The 22,485-nt window shown below is 34.5% G+C and overlaps 1 protein-coding gene across 3 annotated transcripts in view; it reads right to left on the reverse strand.

Moving 5' to 3' along the window:
• Positions 1-943: 943 nt before the first annotated feature.
• The window catches only part of PPA2 (inorganic pyrophosphatase 2), a 104,581-nt gene continuing 83,039 nt past the window's right edge, over positions 944-22,485 (reverse strand). For all 3 annotated transcript variants that reach the window (XM_004040226.4, XM_055384674.2, XM_055384677.2), the window contains 3 exons: positions 18,072-18,141; positions 2,229-2,265; positions 944-1,148 (listed from right to left, as the gene is read on the reverse strand). In XM_004040226.4, coding sequence (XP_004040274.1) covers positions 1,120-1,148; positions 2,229-2,265; positions 18,072-18,141 — 136 coding nt within the window. In that variant the 3' untranslated portion in view covers positions 944-1,119. The remainder of the gene's footprint in view (positions 1,149-2,228; positions 2,266-18,071; positions 18,142-22,485) is intronic.

Consider the following 22,485-nt stretch of genomic DNA (forward strand, 5'->3'; position numbering starts at 1 on the left):
TAGAGAAAGTCAATTCCATTGTTCAAGAATAAGGAGAAAGTAACATATGTGTAAGTGAAGATGAATTCAGGCTTGGACAAGAGAAGTCAAAGGCATTTAAACTGATGACCAATAGGTAGACACCAGAAAGAGACCTGGGCTGCTTATGGAGATATGGGAGTCATCGCTATAGAGGCCACCATCATAGAGGGAGTAGTCACTACAGAGTGTCATCCTGTAGAGATGATGAGAGTCATCCCCAGAGTCATCACCATAAGGGGAATGAATGAGAATCAAAAAGAGATTAGGATTTCCAAAACAATAAATTACAGGAAGGAGCCTTAATAAATGTAACACATTTACACAGGCACTAATAAGAGAGTAGAGGTTGGCCAAATATTTAAAGCCTCTACCAGCAATGGACTTGAAAAGGAATAATATAGTATGAAAATGAAAGTAACAGTTGTCTACACAAAGTTTATTAATTTATTGAATCTGTGATTTTTACATCCAATCTACAGAAATAAAAACTGGTAAAATCAATGGGTTCCTTTAGGTATAGAAACTAGAATTGGTCAACTCAATGCCTCTAAATTTGTGCTATGAAATGAAACAGAATCTTTTTTTTTTTTTTTTTTTTTTGAGACAGAGTCTCTCTCTGTCGCCCAGGCTGGAGTGCAGTGGCACAATCTCTGCTCACTGCAACCCCTGCCTCCTGGGCTCAAGCAGTTCTTCTGCCTCAGCCTCCTGAGTAGCTGGGTCTACAGGCATGCACCACCACGCCTGGCTAATTTTTGTATTTTTAATAGAGATGGGGTTTCAACATACTGGCCAGGCTGGTCTTGAACTCCTGACCTCGTGATCTGCCCACCTCGGCCTCCCAAAGTGCTGAAATTACAGGCATGAGCCAACGTGCCTGGCCAAAATCTTCTTTTTATATCAATAAATGTCCAAAGGAGAGTAATTTAAAATTCTTACTGTTTATTTATATATCGCATAGCTCAAAAAGTTTGAAAAAATGAAGTTTTAACAGGAAGTCAGTAAATGCTCATAGACCCCCTTGTCTCTAGCACTTGGGGAAAAAGAGTCTTGGAGTCCTTAGAGATGGGAATCTTGACAGCAGAATTTCAGATGTTTCAATCACTTGCCAAGGAAGTGCCACACTTGCTCTGCATTTAAAATGGGGAAAGAGGGTATTAGGGAAGGGATAAGAGGAGGGAGAAGGGAGTGATTAATCAAATTTAATTTAGACTTTTAGGAAGTATTTAGGCAGATACAAACAGTCATAAGCTATCTAAAGTCGCATTTCTCTATTTAAAGCTATTTCCCTTCAAACTTTTGTCCCAAGTTCTCTCATTTGGCCCAAGCCTTATATAAAGCTACATTAAAAATTCTAGAGCCTTCCTACTTTATTTCTTGTATCTTTCTGGGTCATTTTAGTCTCTAGCAGATAACATAGAAGTGCTATAACATGAAAGGTTTAGATAAAGCTTGTATTGTAAAATTTGACTACACAAAAAATGCCCCAAATGGGATAGTATCACAAAGAAACAATTTGTTAGCTTACCATATAAGGAATACAGTTTGCTTTCCCATGAAATCATGTCTATGGATTTACTCCTTTCTAAACATGTCATACTTGACTCACAGTAAATAGTTCTCATATTTCTTCCAAATCTGCAAGTTGAATGCTCTAATATTTTATATTAAAACAAAAAGCCAAAATCTTGCAATATTTTGAAAGACAAATGATGTGTGCACATGCTTAAATTCTGAAAATTCACTACAGAGCATTTTTACTTGTTTATTAAAACAGCTTCAAATAATGGTAATAAAAATATTATATTTATTTTTAATTCTATAACTATATATTTTAAGATCTTCAGCTAAAATAAGTGATTCATTAAAAAAAGATAAATATCTGAATGTAAGAGTTTTTTTTTTAATTAAATCTTTTAAAATTAAATGTATCAGAACTGGCTGGAATATCTCAGTACTTCACCAAAAAAAAAGTCACTGTACAATCAAATCATTTTCTAACCTAGAAAAGTAGTTAAGTGCATTCTCCTTATTTTCTGAATTAGAAAATATTTCATCTGAAATTTTAGCGACTATTTTAAAAATATTTCACTTAGCTTATACAGCTTTTCAATTTATCTATTTTATTTTTAGTTTTAGTTTTTGGCTTCCACTACTGTAAACAAATAAATTTATACATGTTACTCTTAATGAATCAAAATATACTATACCTTCTTCATTACTTTCTTTATTTGGTGAAGATGATACCTGGAAATAAAAACAGAGAAAGAATCTCTGTTACAATAAATATTTATATGTGGAAAGCGCATCCAGAAGTTTTTTCACAAAATTATAGAACAAAGTTTACACACAATGGATCTCTAACTTGAAAAAGGTAAATATTCCCCTTTGCTTTTCATTATCATTGTTCATTCTTTCAGATAAACAAACAACAGACTTAGAGTAAAATAAAAATACTTGAAAATATTTTTTATCTTAACCCATGGAATCCACTGAAGGTCTTGCAGCTAGGAATGAGAAGAGAGGTTTTCTTTCAATGGCTTCCGCAGCTAATGTCTTGAAAGTTAAAATCAAGCACACACACACATATTTAAATATAAGTTTGTTCATGCTTGCTATAAAACACACACTTGCTAAAAAATTTATCTGTCTTCTAGAACTTTAAATTATTGTTTCTATTTATTCTGATGGCTGGGCCAAGATTCTTAGAACAGACAAGTTTGAAGAAACATTTTTATGCAATAGTTTTTTTTCCCCATAATTAAGAATAATACTTTTTAGCACTCCATTGGAAGATCTATTTTCCATAAGGAGGAAGCCACAAAGATTTAGTTTAAAGAATCATTAGAATTTACATCTATGTGACCACCATCCAAGTAGAGAAATGAAACATGCCAGGCCCCTCCCCAACTATGACCCCTTCCTTCCTAGCAATAACCCTACCCTACCCTGATTTTATAACACACTTTTCAGATTTCAAATTTAATAATTAACTTCTAATTCTCTGAATTTGCTGACCTTCAATAGATAGGAAATACCTGCCTCTAGCATTTAAGTCTGAGGCAGAGGTCCAAATGTACAAATATACATCTAAATATTTAAAAGTTACAATAACTCAGGCTAACAACTGATGAATATATATATGAAATGTGTTCCATCTCACTATCTTGATACAAATACCTTTGTAATGACTTGGAAGCTCTCATTTAGGATTCCAGACACCTTAGAGACATGTGTCTGGATGCAGCAGAGGAAGGAAAAGAGGCCCTCATCCTGCTCCACTTCTCTCCCTATTCCAGGCTCCTTTCTGTATTTCAAGGGCCTCATCTGCACATGGGTAGAAATTTAGTAGCCCACATATCTAGGCACCTTTTACCTCCAAACAGCCACCCACCGGCCCCTGCAGAAGTAACGGTGGGTACAAAGTCCATAGAGTCAGGAGCGTGGACCTGGGGAGATGTGTAGCCTGGTTTCTACACAAGCCCCAGAAACAGGCTTAAACCTGTCTGGGCAGAGGATTCCAGGGTCCTGTGTAGCCAGGATGTGGTCTAGAATGGGGACATGCCTCCTAGTGAGTCTAACTTTGGCCCCTTGTGGGGATGTGGTCTAGAATGGGGGCATGCCTCCTAGTGAGTCTAACTTTGGCCCCTTGTGGGGATGTGGTCTAGAATGGGGGCATGCCTCCTGGTGAATCTATAACTTTGGCCCCTTGGTCTTCTTGCCCTACGGTGAGATATGTGACTGAATAACGGCCAACTATAACCCTCCAAAAAGCAGGATCTGAGGAAGGCTCTCCGTGCTCAAATCTAAGGGCGGTACTGAATAGCCACCACTGCACCAGAAGAAAGATTTATATTTCAGCAATATTAAAATATTCCCTATGATAGCTAATTTTATGTGTCAACTTGGACGGTGTTTTTAGATGAGATTAACATTTAAACCAGTGAACTCTGAATAATGCAGATTACCCTCCATAATGTTGGTAGGCCCCATCTGATCAGTTGAAGGCTTTAATAGAACAAAAAGACTAGTCTGTCCCAAGCAAAAGGGAATTCTCCAACAGACAGCCATCAGATTTCATCTGCTCAACTGGCTCTCCTGGGTCTCCAGGCTGCTGGCCTTCACACTGGAACTGCAACATCTGCTTTCCTGAGTCTCCAGCCCACTAGCCCAACTGCAGATTTTGGACTTGCCAAGCCACCATAATCATGTAAGCCAATTCCTTATAATAACTCTCTTTCTGTATATGCACATCCAATTGGTTCTGACTCTCTGGAGAATCCTAATAAATTCCCCCAAATCATAAATAGTTTAAAGTTATTACTCTTTCTACTCTGTTTTAAGAAAAAAGCTGAACAAACAGACTTTGTTTTATTTTCTTTATATCAAAGAAAAGGATAGTGTAACCATGTAAATAAAATTACAATTTTTATCTTTTTGTTTGTTTGTTTGTTTTAGAGATGGAGTCTCGCTAAGTTGCCCAGGCTGGTCTTGAACTTCTGGGCTCAAACTTTCCTCCCACCTTGGTCTCCCAAAGTGCTAGGATTACAGGCATGAGCCACCGTGCCTGGCCTAAAATTACAATTTTTAAAAACATCCTTTAGTTTTTCCAAGTACTTCAAAAAGAATAAAATCTCTACTCAGCTTGTGCACAAAGAAAAATTCTTAACCATCGTTGGTTTTGAGGATGGTAGAATTTAAATCTGGGTATGACAGTAACACAACATAAAAATTGTACTCCTTGAGATTAGGCATTTGGGATTTGATGGCTCTATTTTTCTAAACAGACCATAAAACGGGGTAACCCGCTTTTTCTATGAAATTGCTATATACTCCTTAAATTGTGCAGGATGCCTATTTGTGTCCTGCACAATTTAAGGAGAGTATAACAATACAAAATTTTTTTCTTAAATTAGCTGTTTAGATTTCCTGCTTAAAATTAGCAGCTGCTTCTTGTTGGAGCTGCCAAACATTTCAGAGGAATAAAATGTACAGTGTATAAAAATAGAATAATTGAGCAGCTTCTCGTTAACCTAAAAAGTATTACAGTAAAGAAATGGGCAAGCTACTCTAAAACATTTATCATTACATTTTATTTTAAAACAATTTCCAGAACGGTTTTATTTCTTCATTTTAAGAATACATTTCTCAATTGATAGAATATATTCAGAATATACAAAGCCATATGATATATATTTAAATACACACACACACACACACACACACACACACACACACACACACAGACACACCCCATCATAGGTAAGTCTGACACTCAGAGATAATGATAAAGTTTGAAGGTAATTTAAAAAAATACCATATTAAAAGAGAAACTGTCATTTAAATTTGAAAACATCAGTAATAATGGATTCATGATAAACATCAGCTATTTGACTCTTTATCTACAGTCAATGATTTCCTGGTGCTTAAACATAACAACAAATATAACATTTACTTACAGAAAATGGAAGAAAGAGATGTATGGAGCAGTACCCAAAAGATTACTAATCCCAACTCTTCACTCTCAGGGGATACTATGATTACATTTTCATTGTAAGAAACTAAAAAAATAACTTTTAGTTACTTACTTCTAAATTTCTTTTAATGTTATTACTTACCTCATCTAATTTCTTAGTAGGAAAAGAATGTGGACATCCTCTACTCACCCAAGATAAATTCTCCACCAACAATGAGTATTGTTTTATAGTCTCATTCTAAAAATGCTACTTCCACGGCTGGGTGTGGTGGCTTACGCCTGTAATCTTAGCACTTTGGGAAGCCAAGGCAGGTAGATCCACTTGAGCTCAGGAGTTTGAGACCAGCCCGGGCAACATAGTGAGACCGTTGTCTTTTATTAAATAATTAATTAATTAATTAATAAAAATGCTATCTACTCCTCTTCCTCATCCCAAAAATCCTTCTCATTATCTTTATATCTTTAATTGCTTTCAAAAACTCTAACGGTTTCATTGCCAAAGTATTCCTTTCTTTTCTGTTTATACATAAACTGTATTTTAAACGAATATAAACTGTTAATACAACTGCTCTGTACTTAAGTGTCTCTCTCTCAAATAACTCTACCAGGTCCCTATAAGCATTTTCACCTGTAAGTTACATTTGTCCAAATGAACAAACATGACACACTGAACCAATATAAAGTATCCTGCTTTACTATATATAACACAGGGATTGACATTCTGTCATTTTACTAAAAGAGTTCAAAATTAAAGGGAAAAAAATAGGTTCCCAATTTTTCATTCAGGTGATGCAAGGTTTTAGTTGAATTAAAGTGCCTTGGACACTGTCTTTCTTTTTCTTTTTTCTTTTTTTTTTTTTTTTTTTAGAGACAGGGTTTTACCATGTTGGCCAGGCTGGTCTGGAACTCCTGAACTCAAGTGATCTACCCGCCTCGGTCTCCTTAAGTGCTGGGATTACAGGTGTGAGCCACTGTGCCCAGCCGGACGTTGTCTTTCTGCATTGTATTTCCACACTTCATAAAGCAGTTATGCTACATTCATTTTACTTTTCACACAATCCTTTTCTGATTTTTTGCTTTAGAATCAACAATATAGGTTCAATTCTTAGTTATTCATAAAGACATAAAAATATTTTAAGTTCATGTAAGTTTAATCTATTAATACTTCCTCTTCAAGAATGCATTTAAATGGCTAGTAGCTAAGTAAATGATTGGTTTTACTTTCACTAACTTTGTCTACCATCCGGCGGTAATGCACAGCAAAGCTGTTACGGGGCAAAAAGAGAAAGAAGAGGGAGAAATAAGACTAAAATAATGTCTTTTCTTCATAAATCAGGGTCTGGTTCTAATCAGACCCTGATTTATGAAGAAAACGCATTATTTAAATCATTTTTAAATGAATTCCCATAAGGATGTTCATTCTCAGGGTCATAAATAAAACAAATCTGTATGACATAAATATTGTAGTGTGATCTTACTAGAAAATTACATCCTAAGATCAGTTCTACTCTAAAAGAAAATGCAGTCCTCTTTGACGGAGATACAGCTTTGATTAAAGTGCGTGCCCATAGAGGGAAGTATTTCTTGTATAGGTAGTCTGAAGGGTCAAAGCAACCCTGGTGATAAGAGGGTATCCCAGCCAGATTAACCTCAGAGATTAGTTCTGAGCTGACTCAGTTTCAGTAACCAGATGCCAGGGAATGCCTTCTCCTTGTGGACCATGCAAGGAAGCTGTTACTGTCATGTTATCAGGAAAGCCCTAAATAGAGATAAAGGAGATGCCCAAAGGAACCATTTGAGGAACATGCCGTTACAAGTCCTATCCAAGAACATGACAATGAACTTCACCATTCTTCTGCTGGTCATTACTTCTCCTACTTATAACTATTTAAAATATTAATTAATTGGTTATTTTCTTATTAAAATGCAGAACCTCTAAGAGTGTGGTTCTAAGCTGACTGCTTTATTAATCCATCTTGTTGTGATCCTTAGGAAAAATAAAACATGGCTTTGGTGTGATTTTTTTTTAAGTGCTATTATTCCAAATGATAACAATGCCTCAGACTCACATGAAATGCTTATATTGATGGATTCAGCTAAAGTCCTTCACCCGGATTCATCTTTGAGTCTCTACATCAATGCCAATATGCATTTATGGGATGACTGACAACGTTTTGGGATGAAATAGATGGCCACACTACATGCTGATGTTAACTGTCACTGGGATTCACCTTATGGCCTTCGCCTCCTGAATGCACTGCTTTTAACAATTCAGCTAAGAAGTCTTGCATCAACTATAAGACAACCATCCAAATTTTATACAACACTATGGATATTGTTGCTTTACTGAGAAATAAGATCTACCAAATGTAGCAAGAAATAATACATTTATATTGAAGTTCCAATTCCCCCTTGACTTTTTTACTTCAAAACACCATCCATTTAGCATCCTATGTACCATCATCACTATCATCTCTGAGTCTTGTGTGCTCCAGGTTTATCCGAGACTAGTTTTAGTGGAAATCTGTCCATGAATAGGCAAAAACAAAGTCAGACTGAGGGTGCTGAGACCTCTCTGGGAGGCATTCTATCTGCTCAGTTTTAGAAGTCATTAACCTTTTGAACTTCTTCCATCACTGCTATGAGCTAGAGGTTCACAGTGGCATGGGTCTGGTTCCCTAGAACTGAGCAAGTGTATAGCTACTTACTCTTCTTGGCCTGAATTCTAGATTGTAAGAGTTTTAAATCCCTGGAGTTAGGCTGTGCACATGTCTGAGGCAAGTCTGGGAATCCTTTAGCACTGAATATGGCTCTCTCCTCAGTTCTATATGCCACCAGTTTGTGTGTGGAGCCTCATAAAGTTCGATCATTTTTCCAGTAAAATGACTACAGTACCAAGTCTTAGAGAACCTCACACATTGTTTAATTCATATTTCCCCAACTTTGCATAATGCCTAGAGTGTTCTATTTCCTCAAAGAGGAAAGTGCTTAAGCAAAGCACATGGGAGAATTTTGGGGAAAAGAATTCCCAGATGGGAAGAGTGGTTAAACCAACTACTTTTCCCCTCCACTTGTTCCACCTCTTCTTCCTCCCTTTCTTCCTATTAAAGTCTCTGAAAGTAGGACTAATTCTCATATGTCTAGAAAAATTAGTAAGGCTGACTTTTCCAATACCCAACAATGGAATGAGTCAACTCATAAAGGAGTGATATCCTCATCATTAGAAGTATTGGAAAGAAGAGGCTGGAATAGAAGGGATTTCTCTCTCTTTGATCAATTTAACTCAACTACACTTATAGCAGTAATGACAATAAAACCCAACATTTATTGAATACCTTATCTGCTGGACATTTTTACCTGGATTAGCTCATTCAATTCTCCACAACAGCCTGATAAGATACTATTATTATAAGCCCCATTTTATAAATAAGAAGTCAAAGATGTAAATAAATTAAAATTTGTTTCAGGTTACAAATTAAAGAACTGAGATTTGGACCCAGATAATCTGACTTCAGAAAAAAAATTTTTTTTCAAAAGATGTGTCATTAGACTAACATTGACCTGAAATAAACTACATGTAAAGTCTGTAATTTGATAAGTTTTGACATATATACACTCATGAAGCCATCAATATAATCAAGATAATAAACATATTCACCACTATTCCTAAAAGTTTCTCCATGCTCTTATAAAAGAGACTGTAAAATCCTCCTTCCTGGCTCTCTCTGATCTGGTTTGCATCATTATACATTAGCTTGCATTTCCTAAAATTTTATATAAATGGTATGAAAACATGTGTATGATATATCTGTTTTCACTCAATATTTTTTTTAAGATTCAGCCATGTTGTGGCATGTGTCAATAATCTATTCCTTTTTATTACTGAGTAGTATTCCTCATAAATATACTGCAAGTTGTTTATCCATTCATCTACTGATGAACATTTGGGTTGTTTTCAGTTTCTGTCTATCACAAAGGAAGCTGCTGCAAGCATTTGTGTACAAGTTTTTGTATGGACATACACTTCCTTTTGTCTTGGGTAAATATATATGAGTGGAATGACTTGATCACATGGATCACATGATATGTATACGTTTAACTTTTCAAGAAAATACCAAAATGTTTTCCAGATGGTTGTACCATTTTGCATTCTAACCAGCAGTAAATGAGAATTGTAGTTCCTCCACATCCTTGTTAACAGTTGGTATGCCTGGTCCTTTTACTTTTAGACATCCTAAAAGTGTGTATTAGCATGTACTGTGGTTTTAAATCTGCATTTAATAACTAAAGTTGAGCATCACTTCATGTGTTTCTTTGCCTTCTTTATAGATTTGGTGATGTGCTCATTCATATATTTTGTACTTTTTAAAAAATTCTATTTTTGGGTCATCCATCCATTTACAGAGCCATATTTTGTACATTTTTAAAAACTGAATGTTTTGTTTTCTTGAGTTGTGAAAGTTCTTTATATATTCTGAATACAAGTCCCTTTATCAGATATATAATTTTCAAATATTTTCTTGTAGTATGTAGCTTCTTTTCATTCTCCTAAGAATGTCTTTTGTAGAACAAAAATTTTTTATTTTGATGAAGTCCTATTTATCATTTTAAAGAACAGATTGTGCCTTTGGTGTCATATCTAAGAAATACTGTCTAACCCAAAGTCAAAATAGGTTTTAGTTTTGTGCCTTAAATTTAGGTCTAGGATCCATTTTAGACAATTATATACAGTGCAAAACTGAAATGTGTTTTTAAAAATATGAATAACCAATTATTTAAGCACTATTTGTTGAAAAAAATATCACTTTGAAAATCAGTTGTCCATATATATGTAGGTCTGTGTCTAGATTTGGTTATACTAATCTATCTTTATGCCATTACTATATTCTCTTGATTATTGCAGTATTTTTTAAAAAGCCTTGAAATCAGGAAAAGTTATGATTCTAACTTTGTCCTTTACCAAGGTTAGACTATTCTAGGTCCTTAGTATTTATTTATATCAGCTTGTTAATTTCTACAAAAAAGTATATTGGAATTTGATGAAAATTGTACTGAATCTATATATCAACTTTAGCAGAACTGATATCAAAATACTGAAATACTACATTACATGCAATATTGAAGGCATGAACATTATATATCTCTTCATTTACTTAGTTCTCTGATGTCTGTTGGCAATATTTTATACTTTTCAGGGTGCAGGTTCTTTGCATACTTTTGCCAGAGTTATTCCTAAGTGTTTCTTTTGTATTTTTGATACCATTATAAATAATGTATTTTTAATATTATTTTCTAATTGTAGCCAGCACACAAAAATACTTGCTTGAGATATATATCTCTATATATACAGATGTATATATATATCTATATATATAGATGTGTGTGTATACATATATCTATATGTGTGTATCTATCTATCTACCTATCTATATGTGTAGATAGATAGATAGATAGATAGATAGATAGATAGATAGATATCTCAAGCAACTATTTTTGTATACTGGCTCTTGTTACCCAGGCTGGAGTGCAATGGCATGATCCTGACTCACTGTAACTTCTGCCTCTCAGGTGCAAGCGATTCTCCTGCCTCAGCCTCCCCAGTAGCTGGGATTTCAGGCACCCGCCACCACGCCTGGCTAATTTTTTTTTTTTTTTTTTTTTGAGACAGAGTCTCGCTCTGTCGCCCAGGCTGGAGTGCAGTGGCGCGATCTCGGCTCACTGCAACCTTTGCCTCCTGGGTTCAAGCGGTTATCCTGCTTCGGCCTCCTGAGTAGCTGGGATTACAGGTGTGCATCACCATGCCTGCCTTATTTTTGTATATTTAGTAAAGATGGGGTTTCACCATGTTGGCTAGGCTGGTCTTGAACTCCTGACCTCAGGCAATCCACCTATCTTGGCCCCCCAAGGTGCTGGGATTACAGGCGTGAGCCACTGTGCCCAGTCTGCAATTGTTTGCTATATTAATCTCATGTCCTACAATCTTGCTAAGCTCACTTATTCTAGTTGTTTTTAGGTAGAATTTGTTGAACTTGCTATGGAGACATTCATGCCCCTTCCCTCACAATCTGAATGCCTTTTGCTTCTTTTTATTGCCTTATTGCACTGGCTAGAACCTTCAGTACAATGCTGAACAATAGTAGTAGAAGCCAACTGGGCTTAGAGTCGTGTTTATAGAAAGGTTTTTAAGTACAAATTGAATTTGTTTATGCCTATTTCTTCTTCAGTGAGCTTTGGTAGTTTATATATTTCAAGGCATCTGTCAATTTCATGCAAGCTGTCAAATTTATCGATATAAAATATGTTCACATTGTCTTATTTTTCTTTTAATATCTGTAGAATTAGCAGTGATATTACTTGTTTCGTGCCTTACTTTGAAAATGTGTCTTCTTTTCTTTCCTGATCATTCTGCCTAAAGGCTTATCAGTTTTAGCATCTTCTCAAAGAACTAGCTTTTGGCTTCATTAATTTTTTTAAATTGTTTTTCTGGGCATATAAATTTTTTAAATCACGAAGTACTTCAAACATATTCTGTATGCAGAGACCATTATAACACATACCTACTCTCTAGATTTAGAAGAGTTAATATTGTTATTTCAGATCTTTATAACTGAAGGCTTTCTCCCTATTTATTAAAAATAAAAATCATATTTACTCCCCTCCCTTCTCAGAGGTAACTTCTGGCCACTGTGCTGAAATTGACGTTTACTTTTCTTATTTATGTTTCTAAAATGTAATACCATATATGTTTGTATTCATAAAAAATATGTGCTATTGCTTTTAAAAAAATACATAAATGGTACATACTATATGTGTCCTGCTTTTTCACCCAGTCTCTTATCAATAGACATGTAATTCAGTTTCTAATTTTTCCATTTCTGATCATAAACACATGTATAGTGTCTCTGTAAGATGTGTACCTAGAAGGGTAATTTCTGAGTAGTGAATTATAGGCATCAAGCTTACTAGAAATTACTTAATGTTCTTCAAAGTAGTTGTAGCCATCTATACTCCTATCATACCATCAAGTATGAAACCTTCCCTTTCTTCACTTGTCTAAAAACTCTTGGTATTAACAGACTTTTAAACTTTTGGTAATCTACAACTGTAAAATTGTATTGTGTTTTATTTTGATCCCACTGATTACAAGTAAGATAAAGCAAATTATGATGTTTAGTGGTCATTGTATGTTTCCTCTTTTGTGAGCTGTCTATTCATGTTGTTTACACAAATTTTTTCTACTGGGTTATCTTTTTCTTGTGAGTTTGAATAAGTTATTATTTTAGATGCCAGCCCTTTTATCATTTACATGACAATATCTCCTTCCAATCAATGGCTTATCTTGTAACTTATTTTAAGGTTTCTTTTGTTGTTTACAGTTTTTTTCCCCTTTACTTAAATTTATTAATCCTTTCTAGGTTATTCTTGGCCCTTTACTACTTCATATACATTTTAGAATCACCCTGTGAGGTTCAGTGAAAACCTCATTGGGATTCTGATGAAAAAAACAGACTGATTTCATTAATTAACATGGGAAAAATTGCCATCTTCATGATTAAGTATTGTTTTACAAGTTTATTTGGGTTTTCTATTTATTCTTGATTTAATATTGGCAATTTATATTTTAAACAAAATTATCAATTCATCTGTGTTTAGAAAGTTGTTGCAAAAAGCTTCTCAGTATTCTCTTCTGATTATTTAAATATGTCTTATGCCTGTAGTTATGTCTTCATTTTAATTCTTGCTATTTTTATTTGTGCCTATTCTATTTCATCATCTTTCTTGCCACAGGTCTGTATAATTAGTCTTAAAAGAAAGAAAACCCAGCTTTTGTTTTAGTTGATCCTGTCATTATTTGTTTTCTGTTTCATTAAATATTTACTCTACTCTTTATAATTTTCTTCTAATATAAAAAGTCAGAAAAACGAACAGAGTAATTGTTAAGTTACAATTTGAGAAGTTGTTGAGAAGATTCAAACAAGATGTACAAGTACTTGTTAAGTTGAACTTCTATAATTTTCTTTAATTTCTGCTATATTGTATACATTTAATTTCTCAAGAACTATTTTTGCTGCATTACGTAAGTTTTAACATACACTGACTCAGTTGTCTTCCAATTTTAAATATTTGTTTTAAATATAAATTATTTATATTTTTTGAGGCCTAATTTATTTATAAGTACTTTTAAATTTCCAAGCACATGAACTTGTGCTCTTTTCTTTTAATATTTTCATAATTGATTATATTGTAGACAGAGAATGTGGTCTGCATGACAGCAACTCTTTTGCAACTCTATTTGTGTCCTAATATCTACTCAATTTTTGGAAATGTGTACATATACTTGAAAAAATTATGTATTCACTAATTATGTATGTGCATTAGATTAATCTTGTACATTTTGTTTGAATCTTCTCAACATTCTCAAAATAATATTTAACTAAAGGGTCCTAAAAGTAGCATCTTAACCCCCAATAGTCAAATCAAATCTTTAAAGACTATCAACTAATATTATCTGAAAGGCAAATCATGTCTTTGCATACACATACACACAGGCACACACAAACACACGTTCTTTGTTCTCTATAAATTCTCTAAGCCTTGCTCCCTGAAATAAAGATCCAGCTGTTAGTCACAAAATTCTCAAATATCGGGGAAGAATCTCATATTTTTTGGCTATAAAATCAGGTGAAGGTTAAAAAAATAAAAAACTTTACAAAAAGAAATGTAGGCTGGGTGCGATGGCTTACACCTGTAATCTCGGTGCTTTGGGAGGCTGAGGTGGGAGGACTGCTTGAGGCCAGAAGTCTGAGGCCAGCCTGGGCAATATAGCAAAACCTCCACTCTACCAAAAACTAGAAAAGCTTCACCAGGTGTGGTGGCACACACCTGTAGTCCCAGCAACTTGGGAGGATGAGGTGGGACGATCAATTGAGCTCAGGAAGTCAAGGCTGCTGTGAACTGTATGATCATGCCACTGCACTCTAGCCTGGGCGGCAGAGCAAGACCCTGTGTCTCAAAAAAAATAATAATAATTGAGTGGTCCTGCAGTTGAACTGTTACATACAGGGTCCTGTTGCCAGGGTCCACATGCTGTAGCCCACTCAGAGCACTCTCTCTCCCTTTTATGGTTCCCTAGTGTGTTGGGATCAAATGAACAAAACTTGTTTATGATATAGTCATGCTTTTTGTGATTGTGTATAGTTCAAACATCTATATTTGTAAACAAAGCCCAATAATCATTTTGATCATTTAAATTCTCCTTCTGAAATCTTTTCAGATCTTTCAGATCTATCCTTCTAAAGATCTCTAACCTAAGAATGATAAATTACTTCTGTAGATATTTTCTATTTTGTTTCTAAGATGGTTCTTAATAATAATCATCAATTTGTTAGTTTATATTTTATTTTTCTTGGATATTCTGACAATATTTTTCCTAACTGATTTGTACATATTGTTGGATGACTAACAATTTGTTTCGTCTCAATGTTACACCTAATTGTGTTTTGATGAATAAATGTTCATCCAGCATATACTTCCTACAATAGTTCTATTAACCACTCAAAAGTTTAGTCCATTTCTTTTCTTTTCCTTGTCTATTTTAAAAGTACAAAGCAGTTAACCATATTCTAAAATCTCAATCAACACACCCTGAGTATTCTAGCAATATGCATCTCGAAAGTGAAAACTTCCATTACTGTCTGGCCTTGTAATGACCATACTTTGGACTCATTTAACATCTACAGATAAGTCTCAAGATAATATTACTTAGGTACATATTAGAGTTGTTAATTCGCTCATTCTAAGCTACTAACAAATTTTGGGTCTTCTAATTTGTTTCATACAAACCCAGGACTTGATACGGTCTGAATCTGATCAAGTATGATGAATGAGTTCTGTGTCTTCAATTATTCTAAGCAATTAAAGGACAAAAAAAAAACTGATAGCACTTTGAAGATGGTACAATATTCAGTATACAGCAAAATGAAGAGACATGGAAATATACACCTAAATAATTCTGATTCAAATACTTCAATGTGATTCTGAAGAAAGGAAATGAGACAAAATGCTTTTATGACAAAGAATTTCATTATAACAAATTAAACACTATATGAGAAAGGTGTTAACTAATCTGGGCTCTAAGAATCCCAAATCATTCATGAGGGTGCTAATGGGGTAATTCTTTGACTTACAAATATTGAATGATGAAAACTGGCATACATGAAGTTCCACTGAGCTAGTGAAGAGGCACTGGTTTCTCTAATTTGTGAATTTCTGATGCAGTATTCTCAGTGAAAAATTATTCAGTAGAGTATCTTCTTCATTATTATAAAGCTCAACCAAGTTACCAAGCCAGGTAATTAAAGCTGTATGTTAACCTTTCTGAATTCTAATCTTATTCCTCTAATCTAACTAGATCACATATATGTGCTCCAATTATTTTTTTGTTTTGCCACTAATGTGACAGAAAGCAATGAAAAAACAGGATCTAATATAGAAACTTTGAGCCTCTCGCTAATTTTAAGACAAGTATCTACTATATTATTTATGAATCTAAAACTGAAATACATGGAATAGACTTAATCTGAGATTAGTGAGACAGACTGCTTGTACAAAGATGAAAAGTTTTTGTTTTCCTTCATTTTCATCCTTAAATAAGTAATGAAAACCAAATTCTGAATATAATCTACATAGATACAAAACTGATAACTTGGAGAAAATAATGTGGCCTGCATTATTGTGACAGCTTCCTTGTATCTTCTCTAATCTAATTATGGCCTACAGCCCATTCTCACCAATGCAGCCAGAATGATCTTGTTAAAATCAAAGTCAGATTAGACCACTCCTTTGCTGAAAATATTTTAATGGTTCCCTACCTCATTCAGAATAAGAAATGCAATCCTTAAATAGCCTGCACAGAGTCTTTCATAATCAACTCCCATTTTCAAACCCGGATCCAAACATTTCCAATCTCATCTCCTCCTTTCCCCCCCACACTTTCTCTACTCTACCAGTCACTATGGTCACTTTGGGTGTTTCTTGAATACCTCAGACATCCTCTTGCCTCAGGACCTTTGGGAGTGTGGCCTTGAATGCTCTTCCTTCGCTTGACCTTACCTTCTGCAATTCTTGGCACATATGTCAGCCCTCTTCTTAGTGAGGCTGTGGCTGACTGCCTTTTTAATAACTACAACTCCCATCCCACTTCTGGCATTATATCCCCTTGTCCCTGCTCATTTTTGTCATTTTTTCAGAAGGCATTTATTGCTCTCTGAAACGTTCATTATTTTACTTGCATATTTCCTTCTTATCCATCTCTCCAGATAAAATGCGAGCTACACAAGGGCTGAGGTTTTTGTGTCTTTTCTTTAATACTGCATTCCCAGAACCTATATCTTACCACATAACAGGCATTAATTAGATAGCCGATACATCAGTTAAAAAAAACAAAAACAAAAACAAACAACAACAAAAAAACAATAAATTAAAAGCAGCCACAGTGATCAACTAACATTTAGGAACATTTTAGTTGTTCTTAGTGTAAAGATCTAAATTCACTAGCTTTTAAATCTCATCGTTCTTAAAAACCCTTAATTTATAAATGAGATTTCTAGCCTAAGATCACTCCTAAATACACTTTATAGAAGTAATATTACTTGATTATCTGAATATAAATTTTCTAATTTAGTGATCTCCAAATCAGTCATTAATTTACTAATAAATTCAGTTGCCTCTATGCAGCATTATCACTAAGACATATAAAAATCCAAGGATATCATCTCAGCTTACAGAAGGAAAGCATGTGAGACAGCCAAACTAAAGGGAAATAAAAAAGCAAAGGGTCTCACCAATTTTATTTTTCTTAAGCTGAAAAACATAATTTTATTTTATTTTCAATTTTTTTTTTTTTTTGAGACAGAGTCTCACTCTGTCGCCTAGGCTGGAGTGCAGTGGCATAATCTTAGCTCACTGCAACCTTTGCCTCCCAGGTTCAAGTGATTCTTGTGCCTCAGCCTGCCGAGTAGCTGGGATTACAAGCATGCACCACCAGGCTCAGCTAATTTTTTGTATTTTTAGTAGAGATGGGGTTTCCTTATGTTGGCTAGGCTGGTCTCAAACTCCCGGCCTTAAGTAATTCACTCGCCTTGGACTCCCAAAATGCTGGTATTACGGGAAGGAGCTCCCATGCTGGGCCAATTTTATTATTCTTAAGCTGGAACTGTGCCAATAGCCAGTTCCAATGTAGATACTGGACAGAGGATAATTCATGGAGATACAACAGTACAGAGGAGAGCATATTTATATAAACAATAATAAACTGATGATAAGAAAAACAGCATCATATGAAGTTAGCTAAATGGTTAATGTACTTTCAAATACAAAATTTAAAAACTCAACTAAAAGGTTTTAAAATTTTTCATTTAAATTCCTTGAATTACAGAAATAGATTTCAAGGTGATCTGTAAACTTTATGCTTCTCAAAAGGACTTGACACATTTCATTGCTAGAGATTTCAGAATTTCTACTAGACTTCCTATGACATTTATAAGATTAAAGGATGTCTTGGATGTTTGCCCCTTACCGATTCAACTAATGATCTTGCTTCCTCTTGAGTGCAACGGAAAGGGCTATCAGATATCTGCACGTTTGTGCTGGAGAGGAAAAGAGAATGTTATTATTAAACAGGATAAAAAGAAACAATTACCAAAAAAACCCCAAAAACTAACTCCAAATACTCCACATCTGTTGTATACTTTGAACCAATGAATAGAAACTGAATGAATAAAAGTTAAGACAATGAAAATTATTGTATATTCTTTCAGGCAAGGTTCTAAGTATAGAGTAGTCCACAGCAAAGCACTCTCCAGAATGATAAAAGATTTTTAAAAATTATATTACACAAATCCTAATAATTTCCAGGTATATATAAAAAGCTACACCACAATTGCACTTCACCTTTATTGAAGAAAAGAGGAAGCAAATTTGACCCACACAATGGGACCTAGGATAAATTTTCCTCTAAGTGAGGTAACAAACATTGTAATTAGCTACTGAAAGGTTTTGCGGAATCTCTTTCACAGATAAGGAGATTAAAGAGGAAACTATATGAATGTAAAGTTTGTTTTCTTATATGTAGGGAAGTTCAGCCAGGCATAGGAATAGCAGCTCCTTCCCTGACTAGGGAAGCCTCCATAGAGTCAAAAGCCTTTCCTATACCTCTAAAAGCATGCTACTCATTACATACTGCCACTCTCTAGACGAAAGCAAAAGCATCATTCCTCTGAAACATATTAAGGCTGATTTTTAAAAATTTCATCAAAGGAACAGGCAGATTAAAATGGATAAAGAAAGAGGTGGTAGAGAAGGGAGTTAAAGCCAAATTAACTTTTGTAAATAGAAGAAAAAGTGATTAGCAGATCCCTAAAAGATAAAATAATAGGTAAAACACACGTAAACATATTCCCCCTCAAGTGGACCTAAGGATATACATTATCAAATTTATTTTCACAATAGCTTTGTGAAATCTGTCGAGATATCAGTGATAAAAACATCTGTCTATATCTGTTTGTAACTGATGACACTGAGTATACAGCGATTATAATAAGTGGTCATTTTGGTTTCTATCCAGACTCATAATGTGGGATTCATTTTCATTCTTGGCATGAATAGAACTTGATGAAAGTTAGCAGTAACATCTTTAAGACTAAGTTTTTTTGCCACCATAGCACACATTTACTTACGTAACAAAACTCCACATCCTGCACATGTACTCCTGAACTTAAAAGTTGAGGGGAAAAAAAAGACAAAGTTTTTTGTCTTTTCTACAGCTCACGTTTAAACAAGCTGACAATTGAAAAAGGCAGAGCCCTGTAAGTTAGATGTTTCCTTGATGACTGTCAAAAATGAATTTAAAAAGAACCAGGCAAAAAATTAGACACTGCAAAAAAGTGCTGGTTCTGTGAAGAAACTACGATATACAAAGTACTAATTACAATGCATACAACAATGCTTTTAACATTATAACTAAACCAAAGTAAAACATTCCTTGGAAATTCTGGGAAAATGAAGGTGAGAGAGCAGGGGGCAGGGGTGGGGAGGTCTTTTCTAGATATAGTTGCCATATAAAATACATAACAACCAATTACATTTGAATTTCAAATAAGCAACAAACTATTTGTTAGAATAAGTATGTCCCAAATATTGAAAGAGACACACACACTTACATGGAATAATATTTGTTATTCTGAAATGTTTAAATAGAAGAAAAAGTGATTTAACTGGTGTCCTGTATTTTTAATCTGTTAAATCTGATAACCCTACTTCTAAACTAATCCCCTACTCTTACAACAAAATGAAACTATGAATAGGAATATTAGAAAAGAATGACAATATTTAAGCCAGCACGGTAAAATTTTAAAATATTTAAAATTTTATTTTAATTTTAAAAATTAAAAAATTTTAAAAATATCTCTGATAAAATGTCTTGACAAGTAACCAGTAGTGGATATCTTGGGAAAGTAAATTGACTCTGCTATTTTTTCACCTTAAAAAATGTATGAGTGGTTGGGTGCAGTGGCTCATGCCAGTAATCCCAGCACTTTGGGAGGCCAAGGTGGGCAGATTACCTGAGGTCAGGAGTTTGAGACCAGCCTGGCTAGCATGGTGAAACCCCATCTCTATTATAAATACAAAAATTAGCCAGGCATGGTGGCACACACTTGTAATCCCAGCTCCTTGGGAGGCCGAGGCAGGGGAATCACTTGAACCTGGGTGGTGGAGGTTGCAGTGAGCTGAGATGGCGCCACTGCACTCCAGCTTGGGTGACAGAGCAAGGCAATGTCTCAAAAAAAAATAAATAAATAAAAATAAAAAAAAATTAGCTGTTTTAAGAATGAAATGGCAAGCACATACAAATGAACTTAGGAGATTCTTGTAAGATAAACCGATACATAGGATCAAAGATTACAAAGTTCCTTCTATTTATCAAATAGGCTCTTCTATCAGCTAAAAACAGTGCCAACATCCTCACTGACGTCCTTTTAGTCAATAATACATGTAATCTAGGTTGTAAGAACATATATGTATGTAAATATGTGTGTGTACATACCTAAATGTACTTTATCCCCTCTTGGATTAAATAAAGTTATTTGTACTTTGAATGTTTAAAAGTGTAATAAAAGGCATGACACCAAGAAATATTTTTATTTTTTCTGAACTGGCCTTCATGTAGAAATAGTTGTTTAACATTGATTCATATTTATTTGCCAAATCAAAAAATCACACTATGTGTCAGGGACTCTTCTAGACGCTGGAGACATAATATTGAATCATGGAGCCCCCAAGGAGCTTTTAATCTTTAAGATTCTTTTTAGTTCTCAAACTATGACTACGACCTGCCAGGGGAAAAGCAGTATAATCATTTAAAGGAGGGATGACTAAGCTGTTAGTGCCCACCATAAATGAAACTTAAAAAAAAAAAAAAAAAACAAACTAAAAAGAGTGCACTGCTTTCCTTTTTATACTAAGATATTAAATATTATATTCTAAATGTATAAATGTTACATGACCTATACACAACCTTGTTGACCAAAACAAGCAGATGACATTAGAGCAAAAAATCAGTAAAACCAAAAATGCTGTGTACAACAAGCCCAAATTACATATAAAAGTAATAAAGTATATTACTAGACAGATAATAGTGCTTTAGTGAAGGGAAAACCATTTTCTTCAAGTAAATTTCAAATCAAACAATGGCCCACACTTATGAGAATCCTCAAAGACAGTGTCCAGGATAAAGATTTGTCAAGGCTTTTCATTCTAAAGCAAAGTAGTCAAGAAAAAGGCAGACAGAAAATTTAAAGAGATCAGAATGACAATAATTTTAGACCATAACCTCCAGAGTTTATAGAAGGAAGTAACCTTGGAATAAATGTACACAAAGCCAAAACAACTGAGGCTATCAATACACAAAAAAGTACCAGATTACTGGTGCCAAAACAGACATATAGATCAATGGAACCCCAGAAATAACACCACACACCTACAACCATCTGAGCCTCAACAAACCAGATGAAAACAAGTAATGGGGAAATGATTCCCTATTTTATAAATGGTGCTGGGAAAACTGGCTATCCATATGCAGAAAAGTGAAACTGGACCCCTTCCTTACACCTTATACAAAAAACTAGCTCACGATGGATTAAAAACTTAAATGTAAAACCCAAAACCATACAAACCCTAGAAGAAAACCTAGACAATACCATTCAGGACATAGGCATGGGCAAAGACTTCATGACTAAAACACCATAAACAATTACAACAAAAGCCAAAATTGGTAAGTGGGATCTAATCAAACTAAAGAGCTTCTGACAGCAAAAGAAATTAGCATCAGAGTGAACAGACAACCTACAAAATGGGAGAAAATTTTTGCAATCTACTTACCTGACAAAGGTCTAATATCCAGAATCCACAAGGAACTTAAACAAATTTACAAGAAAAAAAAAACCATCAAAAAGTGGGCAAAGGATATGAACAGAAAGAAGACATTTATGCAGCCAACAAACATGAAAAAAAGCTCATCATCACTGATCATTAGAGAAATACAAGTCAAAACCACAATGAGATACCATCTTGTGCCATGAATGGCAATTTACTAAAATGGCAATTATTATCAGAATGGCAATTATTAAAAAGTCAAGAAACAATAGATGATGCTGAGGCTGTGGAAAAATAGGAATGCTTTTACACTGTTGGTGGGAGTGTAAATTAGTTCAACCATTGTGGAAGACAGTGTGGCGATTCCTCAAGGATCTAGAACCAGAAATACCATTTGACCCAGCAATGTCATTACTGGGTATATACCCAAAGAAATATAAATCATTCTACTATTAAGACTCATGCACACGTATGTTTATTGCAGCACTATTCACAATAGCAAAGACACAGAACTAACCCAAATGCCCATCAGTGATGGACTGGATAAAGAAGATGTGGTA

Source organism: Gorilla gorilla, chromosome 3 (assembly GCF_029281585.2).
Source record: "Gorilla gorilla gorilla isolate KB3781 chromosome 3, NHGRI_mGorGor1-v2.1_pri, whole genome shotgun sequence".
Lineage (NCBI taxonomy): Eukaryota > Metazoa > Chordata > Mammalia > Primates > Hominidae > Gorilla > Gorilla gorilla.